A 23,998-nucleotide genomic window follows, 5' to 3' on the forward strand; every position below is an offset into this window, starting at 1 on the left:
AACGGACCTCCGGAATGAATTAAGTTCGTAACCAGAGGTACCACTGTATTTTTATTAAAGCTGAATTGTTGGAATAAAACCCCTGTTTTTGCCAATCAGATTTTGAGCCTTGCCAGGTTTCAGAATTATTTCCTATAGTTTCCCTCAAGCAGCTATTGGTGCTGCCAGAGTTTGTGATGCAATCTCAGAGAGGTCTTAGAAAGTTTTGGTCAGCATCTCGTCCCCCACCTTGCTTGAATGTTCACACATTTGTAACAACTTGCACAGATTTTGATCCCTAGCTAACAGGACCAGTGATCGGGGAAGATGGGAATTGTAGTCCAAAACATCTGGAGGGCCGAATTTTGGGGATGCCTGCTGTAGCTTATGAAAGTGTTTCTCAGATGTGGGGTCTGCTTCTCTGTGAAGCACAAAGGAAGCGTTCCATATGCATGTGAAAGACCACCATCTTGACCATTAATGGCCTGTTTGTTTGTTGCATTTATATCTCAACTTTTTCTCCAAGGAGCCGAAGGTAGTGTGCATGGATCTCTCCCTGCTCAATTAACCCCCACAACAACCCTCACTAATTAGTTTAGTGAGCTTCAGGGCCCAGTGGGAATTTGAACCCTGGTATTTCAGGTCCTAGTCCAACATGCCATATCACTATGGGCTGTCCAACAGAAGCTTTCTGAACAGTCAGGGTGGGGAAACCACAGTCCTGGGAGATGAATGAAGCCCTCCAGGCTTTCCGTTGGCATCACAAGACTCTCCCCAGCTCCCACAGTCACTGTCCTGTCACATGTTCACCTCAAGTGTATTTGCCTGACTATAATGTGCGTCTGAACAAAACGAATGCATCTGGCTTGCTCCGACAGAAAGATGCAAGTTGGTATATGTGTGCTTAGAAATCTCTGCATTTTACATGCCTCCTGGACAGAGTACGTGTCAGAGCAGATCCCGAAGGGTTCCTTGATACTCTATAGCAGCCTTTCTCAATCTTGGGGCCCCAGTTCTTGGACTCCACCCTGTTATTTCTAACAAGGTTTCACAATTGGGAGTAGTGGAGTCACTGTGCGGTTAGCACCCTCAAAATTCAGGAACCCACATGTTGGAAGTCTAAGACCAGAGAGGGTAAAGCCAGGAATTTGCCCTGTTCTCCAGGAGAAGAAGAGGGCTGGAGAGCTGGCTTTATGCTATGTGTCAATTGCAAGGGATTGGCTGGAGGGAGGTGTGATGATCTGGGGTCTCAGGATTTAACAATTAACTGGCTGCCTCCCCCCAGTTTCCCCATTTACCTTTGAGGCTGAACATGACCCCCCACACACACACACCTATTTCAACTGGCAGCACTGCAGGGCTGTTGTTGGTCAAGGAAGGGGGGCTAAGAGGCTCTCCCCTCTTCTCCATATGAGATGCTCTGGAAACATTTATATTGAAGAGCAGCATATATTATACCAGTTGTTGGGAATCGCAGGTGAGAAGAGTGCTATTGCCTTCATGTCTTACTTGCATGCTTCCCACAAGTATCCAACTGCCCATTGTGAGAATAGGATGCTGGACCAGATGAGTCATTAGCCTCATCCATCAGGCCTGGCTTAAAAATTTAAAACAGTTGCCTTGTTGAGGGATGGGTAGTGTTTAGTGCACTTACAGAACATAAGCCACCTACATGCATCTAATTGTCTAGTCCATGCATCTAATTGTCTGAGGGGAGAGGAAGATAAGAGACCTGCAGGTATAGGGTGGTATAGAAATTTAATAATAATAATAATAATAATAATAATAATAATAATAATAATAATATGTATGGACATAGGTGCCAACTCCCAGATTAAAAAATCCGGGATCTGCACCGGAAGTCGTGCTGCGGCCATTTTGGAACTGGGCAGAGCAGCACCGGAAGTCACTTCTACGCATGCTCTGCCCATTTCCAAAATGGCCACAGCACCAGAAATCGCTTCTGCACATGTCCAGAGACTCCCCAGGCAGGTAAGAATCCGGGGGATTCACAGGTTTTTTTTAAAAAAAATCTGGGCTGCCAGTGGGAAACGGCTAGAAAAACGGGGGTTTCCCAGGGAATACGGGAGACTTGGCGGCTATGTTTATGGAGAATCTGACTTTTCATGTCTTTTCTATATCGTATGTAGAATTGTGTCGCGGTAGCATCATTAAGGTTCAGAAATGTATATTGTGCACTTTTTAAGTTTCTCCATCTGCCTGTTCTCCGTGGGGATACTAATCCCCATGACAAGTGCAACATGTGACCTTAGTTTCCATTTAACGAAATGCTTGAGAACCGAAACATGTTTATTTGTGCACTCCAGTTTTTATTACTCTGGTTCATCTCAGATTTATAATTACCTATCAGCAGTCCGTCCCTCTAATAGCAAATGCCGGCGTTGAGTGCCGACAGAAATTCAGCCAAACTGGAGCTGCTGAGAAACCGGAGGGAGGGTAGCAGTATGCTGGATTTGCAAAAGTACAAAAAAATCCTTCAGAAAGGAAAACCTAGCAGGGATAGCCGCCCCCAAGGAGTCATGGAATGTTGCGTCTAAGTTGAAAAAGGGGCAAATGGAAAGCTGGTGAAAGGGGGAGTAAAATGCTGTCCTTTAGTTTCTAACAGTGTATACTGTATGGTATCTTGGAGGGGGAAGGCATGACTGACTAGCTGGCTAGAACTCTAAACAGGAGCACTCCTGTTCGGCGGTGAAGAGGATGCTCACTGCCAAATTTTGATGCCAGCGCCACTTGTTTCTCTCCATTAAGAAGAAGAAGAGTTTGGATTTGATATCCTGCTTTATCACTACCCAAAGGAGTCCCAAAGTGGCTAACATTCTCCTTTCCCTTCCTCCCCCACAACAAACACTCTGTGAGGTGAGTGAGGCTGAGAGACTTCAAAGGAGTGTGACTAGCCCAAGGTCACCCAGCAGCTGCATGTGGAGGCATGGAGACACGAAGCCAGTTCCCCAGATTACGAGTCTACCACTCTAAACCACTATACCACACTGGCTCTCATTAACAATCTCTCCTTGCCATTAACCCCTGCTGTCACCTTGATGAAGGTGCAAGCATATGAACTCCTTTGAAAACAGTAAGTGGTCCTGGATTGTAGGGTTGAAAAGATCTAAGCCAGGGGTCCCCAAACTAAGGCCCGGGGGCCGGATGTGGCCCAATTACCTTCTAAATCCAGCCCGCGGACGGTCCAGGAATCAGCATGTTTTTACATGAATAGAATGTGTCCTTTTATTTAAAATGCATCTCTGGGTTATTTGTGGGGCCTGCCTGGTGTTTTTACATGATGTGAATGTGTGCTTTTATTTAAATTGCATCTCTGGGTTATTTGTGGGGCATAGGAATTCGTTCATATTTTTTCCCCAAAATATAGTCTGGCCCCCCACAAGGTCTGAGGGACAGTGGACCGGCCCCCTGCTGAAAAAGTTTGCTGACCCCTGATCTAAGCCAATAAGGGTGCCTCCACCCTTGCCTACAGCAGGAATGGGTACAATTTTTCTTCTTCCCCTAGGAAGCAACGCCTTTGCTTGGCTTGACCAGGGAGAACAGTCCAAGGAAATATGGGTAAAAACACAAAAGCATAAGACACCAAGATGTCTTCACATACTTAAATGTTTTCCTTGGTGGGAAAGGGTAGGGAAATAACATTGATAAATGGAGTATTTATGGGTGGCGAGTGGGGGAGGGGGGCTTAATAATTGTGGTTTGTCTTTTATTCATACAAACACTGTGAGAGAGGTGCAATTTAACAAGATGCACAACTCCGATGCAGATTGCATTGATTCAACTTTCTCAGTTCCAGTATCTTTTCTTTTCTAGGTAAGGGCATGTTTATAGACCACTGAAATGTATAATGTTACTAGAAACCATTTGAAGTAAATGCCAAAACTGTTAGAAGTAATCTGAGAACAAGATCTATTTCTGTTAGTGGAAACGGCCCTGATTTGTTCATATTGTTTGTGCATGATGTGCAGCAATCTGATATCGCCCGGACAAACAGGAAGGTATCAGGTTTGAATTTCTTAAATATCCAGCTAAAAGCAGCGAATGGTCTGAGCACATTAAAATTCCATTTTCCCTTTACAAGTGTTTGCTTCAGATGACCCCCACTGATCTTAAATATATTTCTGTATCTGTAACTGAATAGAGGTTTTTCTGTACATCATGTTCTAATGATACTCTGGCCTTTAGCCAACAAGGCACTGAATAAGGCTATTTTTAAAATACAGAAACTGGGAACAGCTGCAGCAATCAAATTTGATAAAAACAGAGAAGAACTTTGCTTCCCCCTCCCAGTGGTTTTTTTTTTTTAAAAAAAAAATACAGTTTGTCCAAGTTCAGAATCCTTTCATAGAATGGCTTTTGTTCCATTGCATGAAGGGAACCATAAAACTAATATGGTGAACATCCTTTTAAAACAAATAACTTTTTAAAACATATGGCTTAAAATAATAGGGACCTTTTTGTGTGCATGGCCAGCTTCAAAGCAGAATTATGCTTCCAACTATTAAAAGAATAACTGTCAAAAGAGAATACATTTTCCCCAAGGTATACCAAAGGTTTTCCATAATGATCTCCTGAAAGTGCAAGATGAAACCCCTTGTTTCAAAATGTTAGAACCCTAGAAGTTGGTATTTGTTCTTAATGCTATATTCACAGAGGGAAAGAGAATAGTGCTTTCAATGCCCAAGTTCTTTTTTCCCCCATTTTATGTTTTACTATTAATCAGGAAGTGTGCTTGTTTAAAGGGGACACACATACACTTAAGGGAAATGCTTCTTAAAATTTCTCACAATTAATTAGGTCTTCTGTTTTTCTTATTTTTCTCCCCTTACTTTCTAGTTATAATAGATGATTATATTTAGAATCTACATCTGCCACTTTAAGCACATTTTGAATCGCCTTTTACCAATGTTATATGCATGTGTGGAAGACAGAATGGAAGATCATTATTATAATTATATAAAAAAAATTGGACTCCACCTTTTTCTCTGACATGACTCAAGGCAGCTTAAAAATAAAAATAAAAACTGCTAGAAACATCGGGGCGGGCAATAATTAAGAAACAAATAAACACTTATAAAATTAAAACTATGTACATATATGAAATCTATTAAAACCATACCAATAATAGCAATAATAAAGAGCATGGCACCTGCCCTTTCATTAAAAGTAGCCAATTCCCAATACCCTGTTGGAACAAAACTGTATTCACCTGCTGACGGAAAGTTAACATGGAGGAACCCAGGCTAGCTTCTCTTGCGAGGGAGTTCCAAAGTCTGGGAGCAGCCACCGAGAAGGCTCTCTCCTGCCTCCCTAAGGTTGGCTGTGAGGGTGGCAGGATGTCCCTCAAAGCTCTCAAAACCCAGGCAAGTTTGAGGGAATATAGTCTTTCAGAGGGGATATGGTCTTTCAGATACAATGTGATAGTATCGATATATTGTATATTGTTTATTGTTTAGGTCAGGACAGCACAGTTGGGGCTCTTACAGAGGCCTACTCCCAACAGTTCATTTTGTAGGAGAAAAATGCCAGTACTAAGCATTTGCCGTAGACTCCAGGATCAAATAATACTTATTATACCCGGGATGAGGAACCTTCAGCCCATGGGCCAGTTCTTTTAATCTCGCTTTTGAATTCACTCCTTGAGTGTATTGTAGGCATTTTGGTAATTCTTATCCAGAAACGGGGAGACTGTGCCTTCCCCAGGTTCTGTTGGACCACAACTCCCAACATCTCTAATCCTGGCAATGCTGGTACAGTGTCTGCATGCCGTTGTATGTCAGGTTGCAGTTCACGACCCAGAGGTGATTCGCGCATGTACGCACCACCTCGACGTCTCATCAGTCAGTTACTCAAGAGCCGGTGTCTCTTGGCTCACTATATGAGCCGCCCACAGTGTTGTGCACCAGTGAGGATGAGGCAATGTCAAGTGACTGTGGGCATCATGTCATGCAGTCATCAAGTGGCAAACTCAACCTTCACCTTATTTGGGGGTGAGTGTGGAAAACATCTCTGTGTACACCAGATGCTGTGTAAGTGCCTGCAAAATGACTTGAAAACTTTCCTTTCTGAAATTGGACCGCTGACAATGCAACATCATTTGGTCATTTATTTTTATATCCAAGCATTGAGACATTTTGTTACGGTTAAAGCATACAAACCTTTGACGTTAAGCATGCCTTTGGCACTCGCTGCGGCAGCAGTTCCTGTCTCTGTGTATGAAAACGTCTCTACCTTCCTGCATATTGCAAAACTGTGTTGTTTTGGTTGGGCTGCTTTTTGGTTTCTTTCTTTCTTTTTAATGCAGCACTCAAAGCAGACACTGGTGAACAGGAGAGCCTTCAACTCAGCACGTTTCCAAGGGCTCTGGCAGTAAGCCAGATCTCAAAAGCCCATGCTATATTTTAGCTAGAACCCAAACTTTCTTTCCTCCCCCCCCCCAGTGTGATGATTACCATGCTTTAATTACATTTAGGAAGCCTTGTATCCTCAACTCTCTAAAGACAAACTGCCAACAGGGAGAGATTTACCACCAACCGTTGATGTTTTTTATGTAAATGTACTTGACTAAGTGCAGTAACCCCAAATTCTAATAGAGACTTTCAATCTCTTGCCAGGTCTGCAAGTGTTTATATATGGCCAAGATAAATTGGATATTTACAAAACAGCTTTATTATAGAGGAACAATCCTCCATGTGTAAATCACCACTTCTAATCATAACACTACTGGGTTCCTTTCCACCCCAGCTCTTGTTTATGTCCCTTGATTTATATTCACCGAGAAATGTTGAAATGTAGTCTTTGAGGCATGGCCTGGTATTGCCTTGTAGCACAGTCTTCTCAAAAGCCCTCGAAGGCTCTTCAGTATATTATCATCACCTTGGTTTGGGCAGTGCAATAAGGGAACAAGCATTCACAAACACAGCATTGCTTAGATTTCACTTTGTCACTTTAATTGTTCAGACAGCCTGATGGGAGGAAATGGAAGGGAAATCTCCCTGGTGACTTTGTCCTCTCCCCCCCCCCCCCGCCCAATCTACCCCATCCCCACACTTTGGGAAGGAGGGCAAAGGGTCAGATGCCCCTCTCCACATGCCATTCGCATGCTGCTGACATCAGCAGTCACTCATGAGAGCTAGCTTTGTTTACCAACCTGCTAATCTGAAGAGAGGCGTGAAGTAGTTTGGTTTGTGGAAGAGGGCAGAAGCGGCATGGTGCTGTGCAAACATTCCCACACAGTCTGATAGGTCATTCGCACAGAAAACAAGTGAAAGTCTTCATGTCGTGGGCAAAGTTCAGCGTAAAGCCAACAGGCTCTCAAGGATGCAAGGCCATCGTAAAATAATACTCAGTGGGTGTCTGTATTGAGCCATTGCCTCTGGACTTACACAAACAATGGAGTGTGGGCACACATTGTAGGAGTACATTGTGCTAAGTTTTGCTCTCTGCTTGTTTTGTCTTTTACATTTTTAAGAATGAAAATACCTTTTTTAAAAAAAATCTCAGCAAAAAGAAGATATGCAATAGTTTTGTGGAAGGTTATGACCCTCTGAACACATCGCCCATTTATCTGTATATATCAGTCTCTCACTCCTTTTCTGGAACTGATTATATTGCCTAATCTTGCCCCACTCTCTTAAGACAGGGAAGTTTATAGTCTAAAGCAGGATTGGGGAACCTTTTTAAGCCCAAAGGCTACATTTCTTAATGGGCAACCTTCTTGCCCAAGGAGTGTTGGTGTGTGTGCCAGTGTTGGGCAGGGCTAGAGGCATAACTGCATGGAGCAACAGCTGTGATTCTTACTTTTGTACAGTAGGCTGTATTTCAGCTGCATAAAAGTCAGAGGTTTCGCCCATCCACACCCCACTCACATCTCTCCATCGAGGCAAGCAACCTTGAACATAATGGTTTAAGGATGCTAGGCAAATGCACTTGGGGCAAGTGAGGAACAGAGGCATTGAGGAGTGTGGCGTGGATATAGGGGGCATGAGAGGAGTCGCAAGATGGTGCTCAGTTTGGATAGCACCAATCACCTGTTGGAGGAAAGTGGGCTTGACTTACTACTCTCCCGCTCTCGCAAGCAGGTGATCAGTGCAGTAAAATATACTGGGAATGCTAATCTCTTTGGACCTGTGCAGTAGGAACTGTGTGTGTGTGAGAGAGAGACTCCTGCATATGGGAACAAATTTTGGGTGCAATTAGCACATGGAACTCTGTTTCTATGTGCGCAACTTGGTCCTGAGAAGGCTCAAGGCATATTTAATTTGCACTTTTGGTAAGTTCTTCCATTGCTGTGCTAAATAGATATGCTTTAATGACCTCATTAAAGAGTGGATAGTGCTTGTTCAGAAGAAGTTCCAAGTTCCTTAGGTCTACTGATTTCCATTCATCAGTCACACAGTGAACTTTATCCAGATCCCACTAGCACTGCAGGGTTGGAGGAAGTGAAATACTGCCACTGAACTAGCATAGATCTTTCACACATTAAAGATATAAGAAAGTGTATTAGTATTTACATGTCATATGTTTTTATGACTTATATATGTATTTGACTAAGTGCAGTCACCCCAAATTCGCACTTGTGTGTGACACGTGTGTGGTTGGATCTTTGTTCTATCATTCCTGGAAATAACATTTCCCATGAAAATTGGTACAGTATTAACTACTAATCTATGAAGCAGGGGCATTTAGGCATCTAGAACTGAAGTAAAATGTTCCTGCTCCTTGTCCATCTGTTCCTGGCAACAAATTTGAGTAATCAATGATGTCTGCTTGCTTTTTTAAAAAAGAAAAAGTTAATACTTTTCAAATTCTGTGAGAGCATCTCTCTCTCTCTCTCTCTCTCTCTCTCTCTCTCTCTCTCTCTCTCTCTCTCTCTGTGTGTGTGTGTGTGTGTGTGTGTGTTACCAAAATAGACAAAGAGCACCTTAAATGATCAGGCTGTCAGACTGCATTCGTAAGTCCACTTGCACTCAGTGGGACTTCATCCAGAATAAATGTATTTGACATTGCAATGTACAGCTGCAATACTATGCATACTTGGGAGTTAATCCCACTGAATTCAGTGGGACTTGCTTTTGAGCAAACATGCATAGGACTGAACCGTAAGACCATGTTCTACTTCCTCCACATACAGAGAACAGAGTGCAGTGAGGCTCATTATAGTGTACTGTGATCATTCCACGGCGTTTCCGTGCACTTTGGTTCCCGTCACGGTGTCCCGTTGCACCAGTAGTGGTTTAGTCATGCTGGCCACATGACCCGGAAAGCTGTCTGTGGACAAACGCCAGCTCCCTCGACCTGAAAGCGAGATGAGCGCCGCAATCCCAGTCGCCTTTGACTGGACTTGACCGTCCAGGGGTCGTTTACCTTTTTTATCCTTACCAGCCTAATGTTGGGCTCATCATCCAGTCTTTTCGTGGAAAAGGCTGCACGGTTGCATGAGTTCCCAGAGGATAGTGCCTTCCTCATCCAATGCATCAACATTTGGGGCCCATTTTGGATGTAGTGATCGTGCTTTAATAAACCATAGTGCATTAATGCAACAATAAATTGCAGGCCTACACTCTCTGCCACCCCATATCTCCTTCCCTTGCAAATTTGGCACTTTAATCTTGGTTTCTTTGAAGCAGGTGTAGAGAACTTTGGGCCCTCCAGATGTGGATGAACTGCAACTCTCATAATCCCTGGGCATTGATCGTGCTTGCTGGCACTGATGGGAGTTGTAGTTCAACAACATCAGGAGGGCCAAAGGTTCTCCACACCTAGTTTAAACCACAATTCCCATTATATCTCAAATGAGGAACTGGGGTTTAATGTCCGTTTACTAACCAGAATCTGAAACTCTGGCTTATTCTGACTTCAGATCCTCATTGGAAAACTGACATTAACACAGTTGCATTAAGCCAAAAATGACTGACTGTCTCTTACTCCCACTTCAGGCAGTTTCCCAGACTAGGATATTGTATTAATGTTTAAACTTTACACCTACTTTGAAAAGTCTGCACATATTTTCTCTCTCTTATGGTTTCTTATGATCGGTGGAAATAGCTTTTCTAAAAGCTGCTTTTGCCCTTAGTTTTTCCAGGGTTTTCCCTTTCAGTTGACATGTTCCAAGACAAAATATTTCTAATAAAATAATCACACATGTGACGATGGATCATTCCTCCATCCTGGTCTTATTGAGAAACAATGTGCCATAAAATTGTGGCAAGAAGTTATTAAGATCTGATATTGTCACAAGCTTGTGTCTCCACTTAGCAAAAATAATCCTGTCTTTCGTAGTTGCTTTTTGACAAAAATGGAAAAATAGGAACTTTACCTTTATTTATTATTTTTTTAAAGCGTACAATTGAGAACTCTGCATAACAATGTGAACACAGCTGTTTCCATCACCGGGCGGGGGGGGGGGGGGAGGGAATAAGAGTTTTCTATGCAGAGGCCATAAGAACATGGAGCCATTATCTTGTGGATAGCGCATAGACATTAATAGTTTTAGTTAGTTTTACATATATTAAAGAACTTGAGAGTATGTAAGAACTTTTACTCAATGCAGGGGCCTGGGCATGAGATTACAGAAAACATGGTCTCCAAAACCTAGAAGCATTCTCTCTTTCCTGCAACATTAGTAGTACAAAACAATGTTTTCAACTGCACATTTTTAGGGATCGCTGGTGAGAGGGGAAGAACAAGACGAGGAGCTGCTGTTCTCAGCAGCAGCCATGCTTATCCTCCATGGCTTCTTCCTCTGTTCTAAGAGTTATGCTTTTGTTTTCAGATCTGAGTGATCAGCTGATGGAAGTAGTTGGTCTGGAGGGAGCCATGGAGATGGGTCAAATATACACTGGGCTGAAAAGTGCTGGGAGACGTCTTGCTCAATGCTCATCTGTTATCATCAGGTAGGAACTACATTTTCCTCTGCAAAAGTAGGGTTGTGAATTTACTGGTTGGACAGAACAATATTAAAGCAGGGATCGCCATCTTTTTTGGACCAGTGGTTACATTTTAATGGGGGCACTAGTCATAAAGGAACTGCTATGGGGCACGGGGTGTGGCTTAATGCAAAATGGCTGTGATGAGGTCCCATCATTCCATCCACTGCTGGAAATTAGGAAGCAATGGTTGGATTTCCCTCTTGAAACCCTATTTGCTTCTGGGCCAGTATGCTTGTCTGCTCAGCCCAATCCTTCATCGTTAGCACAATAATAATTTGCTCACTCCAGACAACAAAGAGATCAGCCTGTAATTTGTTGCGTCAGTCTTCTCACTTTTCTTATACAGTATATTGGAAGCACAGTTCCTTCACTCCAACCTTGCATAATTGTCCTGTCTAGATTGTCACTTGGAACAGGTTGGGGGGGTGGTATTCAGACCACTACCTAGCACAGTGATGGCGAACCTATGACACGCGTGTCAGACGTGACACGCAGAGCCCTCACTGCTGGCACGCGCCCCATCGGCCCATTCGCGCTGTTGGTGGTGGGTTTTTCCCATTTGTTCTCCTGCTCCTCCCACAGCTTGTCTCCACTAGAGCTTGTCTCCGCTACAGCTTGTCTCCGCTGTTAAAACCCGGATCCTTTTTTGTTGTTGTTCTTGCTGGTAGCCAGAGATTGGTCTTTTAACCCTTTCTGTGCTGTTTTTTCTGGCGCTTTGGCAGACTATGATTGGGTGTAATAGTGTTCGTTTTTTAACCTGTTCTGTTTTGGGGGGTTTGGTGCTTTGGCAGACTATGTCGGTGCTGCATGTTAGTTCCAGCGAAGGTATTATTCGTCATTTATTTCTGTTCTCTTTCCCCCCCAAAAAAGCAAAGCAACTTTTGCACCCCCCCCAAAAAAAAACCTCCAAAACTTTGGTCAGCAGCTCCCCCCAAAAAGCTCAACAACTCTGGGCACTTTGTGATAAATAAGGGGTTTTTGGTTTGGTTAAATAATTAGTTTTTGGTTTATTAAATACAGTTATATATTACAATTATACATTTTACATTTTACATTATACATAAACTATAAATATCACAAAATTATGGGGTTTTTCTTGAAGTGACACACCACTGAGTTATGCTCGGTTTTTTGGCAAATTTTGACACACCAAGCTCAAAAGGTTGCCCATCACTGACCTAGCATAAGTCTTCAGAAACTCTGGTGGTATAAAACCATTTCTCAGACCATTTGCATTTACTTTATCAGTGGGCTAAACACTGTATTTTGCTTCTGTGCCATTTTTTAATCTTAGCGAGCACATAGATAAAATGGCCCCATCCATGCATTTGGAGGTTTGCATTTGGGGGAACTAGCAAGTATTTGGACATAAATCATAATAAAATATCAACTACAGTGGATGCTTGGGTTGCGAACGTGATCCATGCGAGAGGCACGTTCGCAACCTGCGTCTGCACATGCGATTTAGCACTTCTGCGCATGCGTGCACACCGAAACCCAGAAGTAACCCGTTCTGGTACTTCCGGGTTCGACATGGAGCGCAACTCGAAAAGACGCAACCTGAAGCGGCTGTAACCCAAGGTATGACTGTACAGTCATACCTTGGTTTACAACCACCACGGACCCATCTGGAATGGATTAATCCACTTTCCATTACTTTCCATGGGAAAGTTCGCTTCAGGTTAAGTACACTTCAGGTTAAGTACAGACTTCCAGAACCAATTACACTCATACTTCAGGTTAAGTACGCTTCTGGTTAAGTAGTCCGCGGACCGTCTGGAACGGATTAATCCACTTTCCATTACTTTCAATGGGAAAGTTCGCTTCAGGTTAAGTATGCTTCAGGTTAAGTACAGACTTCCGGAACCAATTGTGGTTGTAAACCAAGGTACCACTGTACTTGTATATCCTCCTAGGTCAATACTCTACTAGTCATAATATAGGATACATAATAAATTGCTATTGCCCATGTTTTACTGCATGAAGTATGCCATGAATTTCCACCCACAATTTCAGCAGTCTTAATTTGATTTGGGTTTTTCTTGTACGGCACCCAGGCTATCCATTCTGACTCACTTTTGATATAGTGAAATCAGCTTAGGTAAGGTAGCAAAGTGGGTGAGATGATTATCTCATCATGTCTGGAAATTGTGAGCCCAATGTATGTTTTTAGCTCACTTCTGGAATGCTCTCGAGGGTATGCCAGCTTGCAGTATGGAGACCTCTTGAAACAATCAGATGGCCAATTCGCCCCCATGCCACATACACACCTTAGAGTGCCTCTGGGTGGAATATGGGGACATGCTGTCTGTTTAGAACACACACTGTATTTTCTGAAGACACTGTACTTCCTGCAACTGTTTTGCTCTAGGACTAGCAAGTCTCTGCCTATGCAGATTGATGGGGAGCCATGGATGCAAACACCTTGTACGGTAAGTGTGCCTTGATCAGTATATGTAGTAAAGCATAAAAATAAAAGTATCACAATGACAATCTGTAATATTGTACGAAATGAAAGATTGCTTTATTTCCTCAGTCTTGTAGTGTAACCAACCCTAGATTATTTCATCAAAGAACTTGGATGTGATCCTGCAGTCTTACACACAGATTTCAGTATATCTCCCTTCCTCGCTTCCTCTCTCTGCCTCTCTCCCCCACACCCACCCATATATGCATTACTTCCTTATGTATGAACTCACTATACATATGTTTTTGGTTTTGCTCTTTCTAACAAGAGTATGTTCAAATAAGTTGAATATTGCTGGCCCATCAACCTTTTTATTGATTTTATGCAGACCCATTCAAAGCACTGGAAAGACTTCAACAGGCACTAATTAAATAATTGAGGAAATTTAATTATAGCGCAGAGGAAAATAGGACGAGATGCTTCACTTTCTTAGTGTGCTTACTTGGGAAGAAATGGGGGAAGTGGTTTAGATACCTCACAGAGGAATCCTATACATGTTTACTTGGAAGCCAAACCCCCATTGAGTTCAGTGAGGCTTATTTCAGGTAACCAGATGCAGGATTGCAGCCTTATAGCCATTCCACATATTATACCGTACCTGAGTTCTTCTTTGTATCATCATCATCATCATCATCATAATTAAAATTACCATGGCCAACATTGCTAATAAAATAAAAATATCAAACCAAGTAATTATGTTAAGTTTGAGTTTTGAAATTGATATTTTATTCTCGCTGGTGTTTAGGCTGTTTGGTATGCTTTAATTTCTTTATTATTCATTTCTTTCCGTAAAGTTCTTTAGCCACAGTTTTAAAAGCCGCACTGAGGTGGTCCTCCTTTCTCCCTTCCTCGTGCTTCTGTTTTTGGCATAAACAATAGATCCCTTTGTTGAGACCCATGACTACGCGCAGCTTTTGGAGTAGACAATTAGTGGGGTGGCAACAAGCCAAGTTAAACAGAGTACAGTGGTACCTCTACTTACGAATAACCCTACTTACGAATGTTTCTACTTATGAACGGAGCTCCATCCGCCATCTTGGATGCGGTTTAGATAGGATTTTTTCTACTCACGAATTTTTAGATAGGGTTGCTTCGACTTACGAATTTTTTCTCCCAATGCATTCCTATGGGATTCGACTTAAATTTTTTTTGACTTACGAATGCGCATTCGGAACACATTAAATTCGTAAGTAGAGGTACCACTGTATGTGAGAAAGTCTGCTTGGAGACAGGGAAGCATAGCAACAGCATAGTGCTGATCCTGCCACCGCCACGCGCAAGAGCGGGGGGGGGGTGGTAGCCGTGGTTGTCCCTGCGAGAGCCGGCGGCAGGATCAACGCCCCGAAAGGGCTCCTTTTGGGGCACTGATTCTGCCACTGCTTCTTGCAAGAGCAGGCTTGGTAGGTCCTTCCTTCCTTCTCTCTCTCTCTCTTCTCTCTCTTTCTCTCTCTTTCTCACTCACCCCTTCCACCCTTCCTTCCTTCACTCTCTCTCACCCCTTCCTTCCTTCCTTCTTGAGGCTGTCCTCAAGGTCTGCTTGCTTTACAGCAAGGCAAGAGGAGGGATGGACGGGAGCCCCTTCTGCCCCTCCTCCCAGCTCACTGTAAAGCAAGCAAAGGGAGAGAACGCTTACACACTCTGCACAGCTCTTGCTAGAAAAGAATATATTTTTTCTTGTTTTCCTCTTTAACAAACTAGGTGCGTCTTATGGTCAGGTGTGTCTTATGTAGCAAAAAAATACATTACTTTAAATGAATTCAAATCTCCGGGGCCTGATGAGCTGCATCCAAGGGTATGAAAGGAGCTTGCAAATGTAATTTCAGAACCTTTGTCTATTATCTTTGAGAAAACCTGGAGAACAGGTGAGGTTCCAACAGATTGGAGGCAGGCAAATATTGTCCCCATCTTCAAAAGGGGGGGGGGAGGAAGACCCAGGTAACTACTGACCAGTGAGCTTGACACAGATACCAGGGAAGATCCTGTACCTAGAATAGATTCATCAGTCTGTCTGTGAGCATTTAGAAAAGGATGCTGTGATCATTTAGACCCATCACGGGTTTCTCAAAAATAAGTCATTCTATCTAGACCAATCTTTAGCTGATGCTTTAGCTGAGATTCCTGCATTGCAGGGGGTTGGACTAGATGACCTTTGGGGTCCCTTCCAACTCTATGATTCTATGACAGGCATCCCCAAACTTCAACCCTCCAGATGTTTTGGACTACAATTCCCATCATCCCTGACCACTGGTCCTGTTAGCTAGGGATCATGGGAGTTGTAGGCCAAAACATCTGGAGGACTGCAGTTTGGGGATGCCTGTTCTATGAGGTAATTCCTCCCATGGGGCTTTTTCATGTCAGGAAGAATGGGCAGTCAGGAAGCCTGCAGAGAGCACTGGAGGAATATTTACCTGTAAGGATGGGGGAAACACCCACACCCACACCCTGGGTGCTTTGTAGTCATAGAATAATCTCAAAATCTCTGAGTGGCTGAAATTCTGCAGTACCCTGAGAATTAGGCAGAAAATGGAAACTTGTTTCACAGAGGAAGAAAAACCACTGAGAAACCAGAGGACATTTTCCAGCCCAACACCTGTTAATATTCAAACTTGTCTATCTTCTTTAGGTAGGAACTTCTCTAATCTGCATACATTTGAGGGCTGGTGCTCTCTGCTGTATGGTTGGGTATTATTTTTGTGTTGTCGTCGTCCCACACTGCACAATGCATACATTATTTTTCTTTACCTAGGCATAATTTTTTTTTTAGTTTCACAACAGGTTCTTCCTCCCCTCCCCCTTCATATAATTGACAATGCAATTTACTGCATGTGTGCTTTCTGCACCTTAGACAACTATGCTGAGATGTAATGCACCTCCCTCCCCCATTCAGATTGTTCAGAAGAGAATTAGTTGTGACTAATTGCCAATTAATTTGTAGTGGTTTAAAGGTGGGGGGGGAGTGGTGAAACAATTGCACCTACTAATTAAAATTTAAAATATTCCAAAGTGTCATCTGTGGGTGTCTGTGGAATACATAATTTCCATTTTGGTTCTGTGCTGGATCCTGTAACAACCCTGAGGTTGACAGCTTTATTAATTTAAAACCTCAGCAATACCTATTAGTATAAAACATGAAAAAAATGTCATTAATCATTTATTTTAATTTTGCAGCTCTGTCATTTTCCCAGTGTGTTTAAAAATTATGATGACACTACCATGTTTTCCAATTTACCTGTGTGAAGGGGAAACGGATCACACTACTTAGGAGTGATACTAGAGTATATTATTAGAGCTTAATTAATGCCAAACTAATTAGATTTAATTTCAGTGGGTGCAATGCTATTCCTGAGAAATTGTTTTAAGAGAACAACCATATATATATATATATATATATATATATATATATATATATATATATATATATATATAAAACCATTGAGGCGGTTCATAGGGCAAGACCAACATTATGCAGAGTGCAAAGCAAGATATGCTGGTGTGATTTGAAAACTTACTGTTCACTTGGTCTATATTTAAGTCTACTACTAATCCCAGACTCCTGGAACTGTTGATTCAGAATGCAGTGGCCAGATTGTTAAAAAGAGCCACATATAAAAGCATATTAAAGCTGTGCTGGCTTCCTTTTTTTTTTCCTGGGACCAATTCACCTTTTGAAGGTGATGAGCTTTAAAACGCAAAGATTGTTTAGGACCAGGTTATCTGAAGGACTGAGTATGGAGGTGATCCAATCGCAATATCGCTTGGTTGAGAGCAGGGAGAAGACATTTTCCATTGGCTGTGCCTATGCTTCTGGGACTCCTTCCAGAGGGAGGCATATCTTGCCCCTCTTTCACAGGGAAGTTGGTCCAAAACCTTCCTTTAAAGTAGACCTCTTAGCATTAGCTTTGATCTGCTACTGTTGGTGCATTGTTGTGTTTCGTGGAACTCCTAGATCAGGCATCCCCAAACTGCGGCCCTCCAGATGTTTTGGCCTACAACTCCCATGATCCCTAGCTAACAGGACCAGTGCTCAGGGATGATGGGAATTGTAGTCCAAAAACATCTGGAGGGCCGAAGTTTGGGGATGCCTGTCCTAGATTCAAGATTGTCTAGGGAGAATACATCTCCATGGGTTTAACAGCGGGTACAAAAAGTAATTTTGGCAACGTCAGCTTTTTACTCTTCTTTCCTCTAAGCTCTGGAAGCAGACACAGATCCTCATTAGGTCTCTTGCGTGACGAGGTACCAAGATATCCCCCCAATAACTCACACATCACACAATATTTAAGTTTGAGGTTTTTGGCATTAATTTTGGCCACAACTTTATTTAAATACAACTGAATGCGAGTGGTTGCTTAGGCACTGGTTCCTGCCATCTGTCCCCTGCCTGGGACAGATCTGACTCCCACTAGTCTAGTAGGGGAGCCAGTAGGGGAGCGCCCTCTGGGAGATGTTGAGGCCGGGGCCCAAGCCCTTGACTTTATCCCTCAGATGCTCCCCGAGGCTCATGCCCTGGCCCCTAGCGGGGATAAACGGACAAACATGTGGAGCCCCAGGATTCCTTTAAGGGAATACCCCTAAAGGCAGCAGCAACCATGAGGGTCAGGCCCAGCCAAAATCCTTCCCCTCGACCATTTTATTTGAACGAATGCCTAAGCGCCAACCTTAAAAGTTGTGACTTATTGCAGCGTAGTAGGCAAAATGCACCTGGCACCAGCCAATCAGGCAAGTGGCAAAAATTCCCACCAGGCCCCTGATCCAAAAACAGACGACCCCATGACAGGCGCAGCAAGGTCAATGCAAAACCCCTAAAATTAGAGGAGGGCGGGTGGGAGATTTGTTGCGAGCAGCAAAAGTGGGATAGATGCTGCTCGCTAGGCTTATATAAGGCAGAGGCTGTCGGTCAATCATTTGCTACATGCTAAATTCCTCAGCAACAGCACAACCCACGAATCACACATGCGGCCATCCAAACTGACCCGTCCCACCAACCTGGGGATATCTTGTTAACCCTCCACAACCCATGTTCTCCTCTAAGGGGAGAGCCTGCTTTCCCACTATGCTCCTCTCGGGACCTCTGCTTAGTGAGAGAAGCAACTACTGTGCAGATGTATTCAAACAGGAGTGGGGAACCTATAGCCTTCCATATCTTGTTGGATATCAACTGCCCTAGCCAGCATGGCCAATGGTCAGGGATAACGCAACTCTGTTTTTCCATAACACCAGCATAGGCAAACTCGGCCCTCCAGATGTTTTGGGACTACAACTCCCATCATTCCTAGCTAACAGGACCAGTGGTCAGGGATGATGGGAACTGTAGTCCCAAAACATCTGGATGGCAGGTTTGGCCATGCCTGCCATAGCATCTGAATCAGGAGAGGCTGTGAAAGCTCTGGAAGGGTATCTGAGCACAATGATGGATTGGATGGACTTGAATCCTGGAGAGATGGAGGATCTTGGGGTGGGGTGGCTCCCATGCTCAGGCGATAGGCAAGTTGATTTGCATAGCTCAACTAATTAGGTACACAAATTGTACACTCATTGAAGGTAATGTGTTTATGCTCCTGCTTTGAAATGTGTTGCATAAAAGTCTTCTCTTTTAGTCTGTACTGGTAAGAACTGTTGACTTCCCTTAGAGTTTCTTGTTGCTATATAGACAGGTGCACCATTTCCAGTTTAAGGGTGTTACGAATCTCTTAATAGCTCACAACTTGGAACAACAGGCTAGAAGTTTGGTTTTATTTTTATTTTATTTTATCATTCTTGGTATGGGAAGAATTATTAATATACCTAGTAGTTTTGATACACTAAGGTTCCAGAAGCTGGTGGTGTCAGTTTCTAATACCAAATCCATTATGTGTTGTACCTTGATGGCTACTTTCTGCTTCGTATATTGTGAGGAAATATGTAGCCACTAATACTCTAAAGGGTTCTTAATTTGGTGAATTTGCAGGAATTACAAATGAATGTTGCCTGAAGCCTTTTTTATTTTAGCAATCCTGGTAGAGTTATGCATACAATTTCACATATGTTACCATAGGGAAGAGTAAGCTAGGATTCTGGGAGAGTTTTTTTTAAAAAGAACCCACTTATCCTGTTGAATTTTTTACATTTCTGTCTCTTTTGATTGTAAAGTAAATTTCCACCCCAAGAAGCGGTCTGTTCCCTATTTTAATGAGCCTGTCCTCTCAGTATACTCCCACCACCACCACACACACATTACTATTAGTGAATGACAAGTGAAGGATATTCATTTTAGCTTGAAAATGTCAGGTATGCACTTTAAGAGATATATTTTTTGCCAGTTTTAATGAGGCGGTGTTTCTTTTTGAAAGAAATACTCATTTGTGATGTGGATACTGTGCAGATGACAACTGATATTTAATAAGTGATGGTTCTTGTATTAGTCGTAGTTCACTAAAGAAAATGTCCCAGATAGCTTTTGAAAAACTGTTAGCGTCACTAGCCCAAAGGCAAGATGTGACCTTTTTATTACATAATGAGAATCATTTATTATCTTACAATGTATCTTAAAGTCACAGACAAAATGCCACTTTGATAATTGCTTTCAATTAGCTTTGAGCATAGCATACATTCATAAAATGTCTCCTCTAATTTAGACTTGAATTAGAGAAAATTGGAGACATAATCTACGTTAAGGTTGTCTCATTTAAGGTGATTTCTAGTTTTATATCAAAGAAATCAAAATGAGTAGCTATAAAGCAGTCTTTCATGGTGTTTTAAACAGGCCTTTCAATATTTGATTTGATTTTACTATCAATTAATTAACAAATTAGAATGCTACTCCATCATTTTTGACCTTTTTAGTAAGTTGGCTTTTGACTTTAATTCCTAATGGTTATTTTCAAATTCAGCATTGAAGTTCATGTTAAGAGCAATGAACAATGTGATTAGGAGAAGTATAAATAAGGCATGCTACTGTAATCAAGTGTCTATTTTTAATACGTGATGTGTACAAAAAATCATTATCAGTCTGATCTAGTGGCAGAGCAAAGCACAGTAGAAATGGCTTCTGCTCATACAGCTGCCATACGGGGGGTGGCAGAAACGGCAGGCTGTGGAGGGAATTATCTCCTATATCCAGCGGTAGGTAGGATAAAATATGGAGCTGGACCCATTACCCTAGTCAGTGTTGCCATGAACACAGCAGCAGATATGTAGCCTTCTGCAGCATTTACATTTCCTTGGATCAGAACCCCCTGGTCCCTTATATCCCTACCTGATCCCTGATATCTTCAAGGGAATCACTGCTAGTCTCCCCCATTGGCTTTGATGCACAGTTTGCATCAACCAGAAATCAAGTCTTCACAGTATTGTGGACCAAATATATAGAACTCCCTTCTAGTTGAGGTCAGACATGGCCCATCCCTGTTGAACGTCTAGGGCAATGCTGATAAAACAACCCCTGTGTTGCAAATTAAAGTCAAAATGCTGAGAAAAGGAGGCAACACGTCGACCAGTTCTTGGGCAAAATATAACTGTTTAAATCTGTAGTTAACCATATATATTTTTCGTACACTTTATTGGTGTATCTTCCTGTATTTTTGCATTGTGAAAATAATATGGACTGTATAGATTCGTGTCCATGCCGGCTATTGACCTAATTATAATGTATGATTTAATAGTATGTATGACATGATTATTGACTTATATTTATTTGATTTATTTTAGTTATAGAACGTCTAGGGCAGGCATCCCCAAACTTCGGCCGTCCAGATGTTTTGGACTACAATTCCCATCTTCCCCGACCATTGGTCCTGTTAGCTAGGGATCATGGGAGTTGTAGGCCAAAACATCTGGAGGGCTGCAGTTTGGGGATGCCTGTTCTAGGGCCTACTGAAGACATTTTATAATTTTAGTTGATTGACTGGTATTCTATGCTGCTTTCCATTCAGATGAATCCCAAATCGGCTAGCAAACAATAAATAAGAATAGCATAATAGAAACCCCACAAATCATGTGACAGCAAAAATCATGTGACGTAAATGAACAAATCATCAGTAAAACAACTGTGATCTATAAAAATACTATTAACAAAAAAGCAACTAAAAAAGATGCTGAACATCACAGTTATAAATCATATTCTATGATTAACAAATCAGCATAGCATAATCTACAAAACAATAGTAACAAAATAGCAACTAAAAATAAGTCACTATTAAATACATACATGCACTTCCCCCCCCCCAACCCAAATGACTCAGGATATTTCACTCTAACCAGTTCATCAAAATACACATAAACTTCTATTATATAGTAGGATTGTGATCTAATAGAAATACCTACAAGATAGCTTTACTTACTTACTTATTTATTTATTTTAAAAAACCCATTTTATTTTCATTGTATAGAATTTCTTGTACACCACTTAAAGACCTTAGTAATTAAGTATTAAATAGATTGTCTAAATGAAATGAAATAGGTACTTAATACTATTTTTAAAAACAAACATGCCAATCAGATCAATAATCAGTTACAGCTGTGCAGATAAATATTATATATATATATATATATATATATATATATATATATATATATATATATATATATGGAAAATTGTTTTTACAACACCTTACGATGTTAATTTGTATAATTAGAATTATGTCTGATGAGTGAGATTCTGCCCAACCATATGAATGTGATTTTTTTCATACACTGATAATTGCCTAGGCAATGGTCTCAAAATTCATTCCTTCATTCACCTCCCCTATTTTTTTAACACAGCATTGTTCAATTGCTTCTTTTAAAATAGCAAACATTATTTGTGAACTTGAATGTATAATAGAACTAGATTGTGAACAAGAATAAGAACAAGAAATTATAATAAAATTGCTGTTTGATGTGTAACTAATAAGAAAACTTAAAATAATCATTTTTTGTGATCTATTGCTATCACCTCTTTTGATTAGGTAATAATTCTTTTCTTTCTCAACAGATAAAAATCACCCACAAGAACCAAGCTCCAATCCTGATGGGACCACCTCCCAAAACTGGGCTCTTCTCTTCCATCATTAAGAGAACAAGGAACTGCAGCAAAGAATAAGCTTCTTTTTAGTTAAATCCTTACAAAATCAAATTAGCAGGGATTTGGAATATGTACGCTGGAAACCTTTCAAGGGTTTTCAAATGTTCTCTACTGCATAATCATGGAATCTGGAATAACAGTTTCTGTGACTGAGCTAATGTAAAACGATGCTATTAGAATAATTTATTGCCACAGTTTTGTAGGCATTTTGCATGAAGAAAGATAAAGCATATTTTTGTCGCATGCATTGCGATTACTAATTTGCAGGATAAATATGCTGTGGGACCGGGGGGGGGGGGCGGTGCAACACTGTTGGAAATGTGATTTTTTTTCCCCCGCAGGATGTGATCCTCAGATTAGTCTTTCAGATGGCATACTTAACTCATTGGACTATTCCGGCACCTTCTGAAGAAAGTGCCATGAGACTTATTGCAGCCTTGGTTGGCTTCCTTTCCTGATTAATGCTGAGGAATAACTAACGTTCATCCTAGTATTTGCCCGGCCGTCCCTCTTAAATCTCACCCAGATCTGATCATTTAAAGTCTGGCACATGAACTATTTGTGCTATCTTGTTCTGTTAGACTTCACACAGAAGAGGAAGTAACCAGCCTCATTTCCAGTGTTTGGAGGGCCCTTGGGGGAGGCAGGCACCTTGCAGGAGGGTTCCCTCTCTCAGAAAGGAAACAGGTTTGAGCTTTTCACGTCTGTGTCTGAGCACTCTTCTCTTTGCCCTGCCCATATCCACATGCAACCCCACTTTCCCTGTTGAATCGGAGCAAACTGCAATCCGCAGGAAAACCCAAATTGCCATTTGCTCCGATTCAGTGGTAAAGAGCAGCTTTTCCTGGGGAAAGAAAGAAAAAAGTGCTTGGACATAGACCAGGAAAGTGAGGACCATTGCCTAGAAAGCTCAGGGCAAAAGGTAAGCAGGGATAAGTCCCGAGTCCAGCAGCGGAGCACATGCCCACGCTGCCCAGGGTGGGCGTGCTCCGGAGGGGTAGGCTTGGGAGTCATGGGCGGGCCGCGGGCCGAATGTCACCCCCTCAGCAAAAACATCTGGGGCAGTCTGCCCTCACTACATCCCTCTTCCTCCTCCCCTGCCTGAGTCTCCATCAATGCAGCAAGTCCAGGAAGCTGTTGCCACTGGTCAATGGGCCCTGCGTAAATGCCCACCGATGCTGGTCCATGGAAGGAAGTCCTCCCAGTACCCAAAGGGAGGCCTCCCCCACCAAAAAAAAGCACATTGCATAATAGGCTGTTTAGTTTCACATGCTCAAACTTCAGAAATATTTCCATCGCAAATGCGGGCCCACACTATAGTGTTAGAATAAAAGGAATATTGCTAACATGTATCTGAGCTGGAGAACCATTACACATAATAGGAGACAAAATCCTGGGTTTGTCACTGCGCATTGACTCAACATGGAGACTCAGCCAATCCTCTCTCTCTGACAGGTGTTATTTGTATGATACATTTGTCTGTTTGCCACATCCATACTTTAATATTTTAAGTGTACATCTAAACATATAAGAGCATATCTGGAAAAGAAATGCAGTGGT

The 23,998-nt window shown here is 42.1% G+C and overlaps 1 protein-coding gene across 4 annotated transcripts in view; it reads left to right on the top strand.

The window, feature by feature from the left end:
- Positions 1 to 22,658, top strand: part of DGKB (diacylglycerol kinase beta) — a 360,345-nt gene extending 337,687 nt beyond the window's left edge. For all 4 annotated transcript variants that reach the window (XM_060280745.1, XM_060280746.1, XM_060280744.1 and 1 more), the window contains 3 exons: positions 10,775 to 10,895; positions 13,303 to 13,363; positions 22,349 to 22,658. In XM_060280745.1, coding sequence (XP_060136728.1) covers positions 10,775 to 10,895; positions 13,303 to 13,363; positions 22,349 to 22,456 — 290 coding nt within the window. In that variant the 3' untranslated portion in view covers positions 22,457 to 22,658. The remainder of the gene's footprint in view (positions 1 to 10,774; positions 10,896 to 13,302; positions 13,364 to 22,348) is intronic.
- The last annotated feature ends 1,340 nt before the right edge of the window (positions 22,659 to 23,998 follow it).

This window comes from Zootoca vivipara, chromosome 12 (genome assembly GCF_963506605.1).
Source record: "Zootoca vivipara chromosome 12, rZooViv1.1, whole genome shotgun sequence".
In the NCBI taxonomy this organism is placed as follows: domain Eukaryota; kingdom Metazoa; phylum Chordata; class Lepidosauria; order Squamata; family Lacertidae; genus Zootoca; species Zootoca vivipara.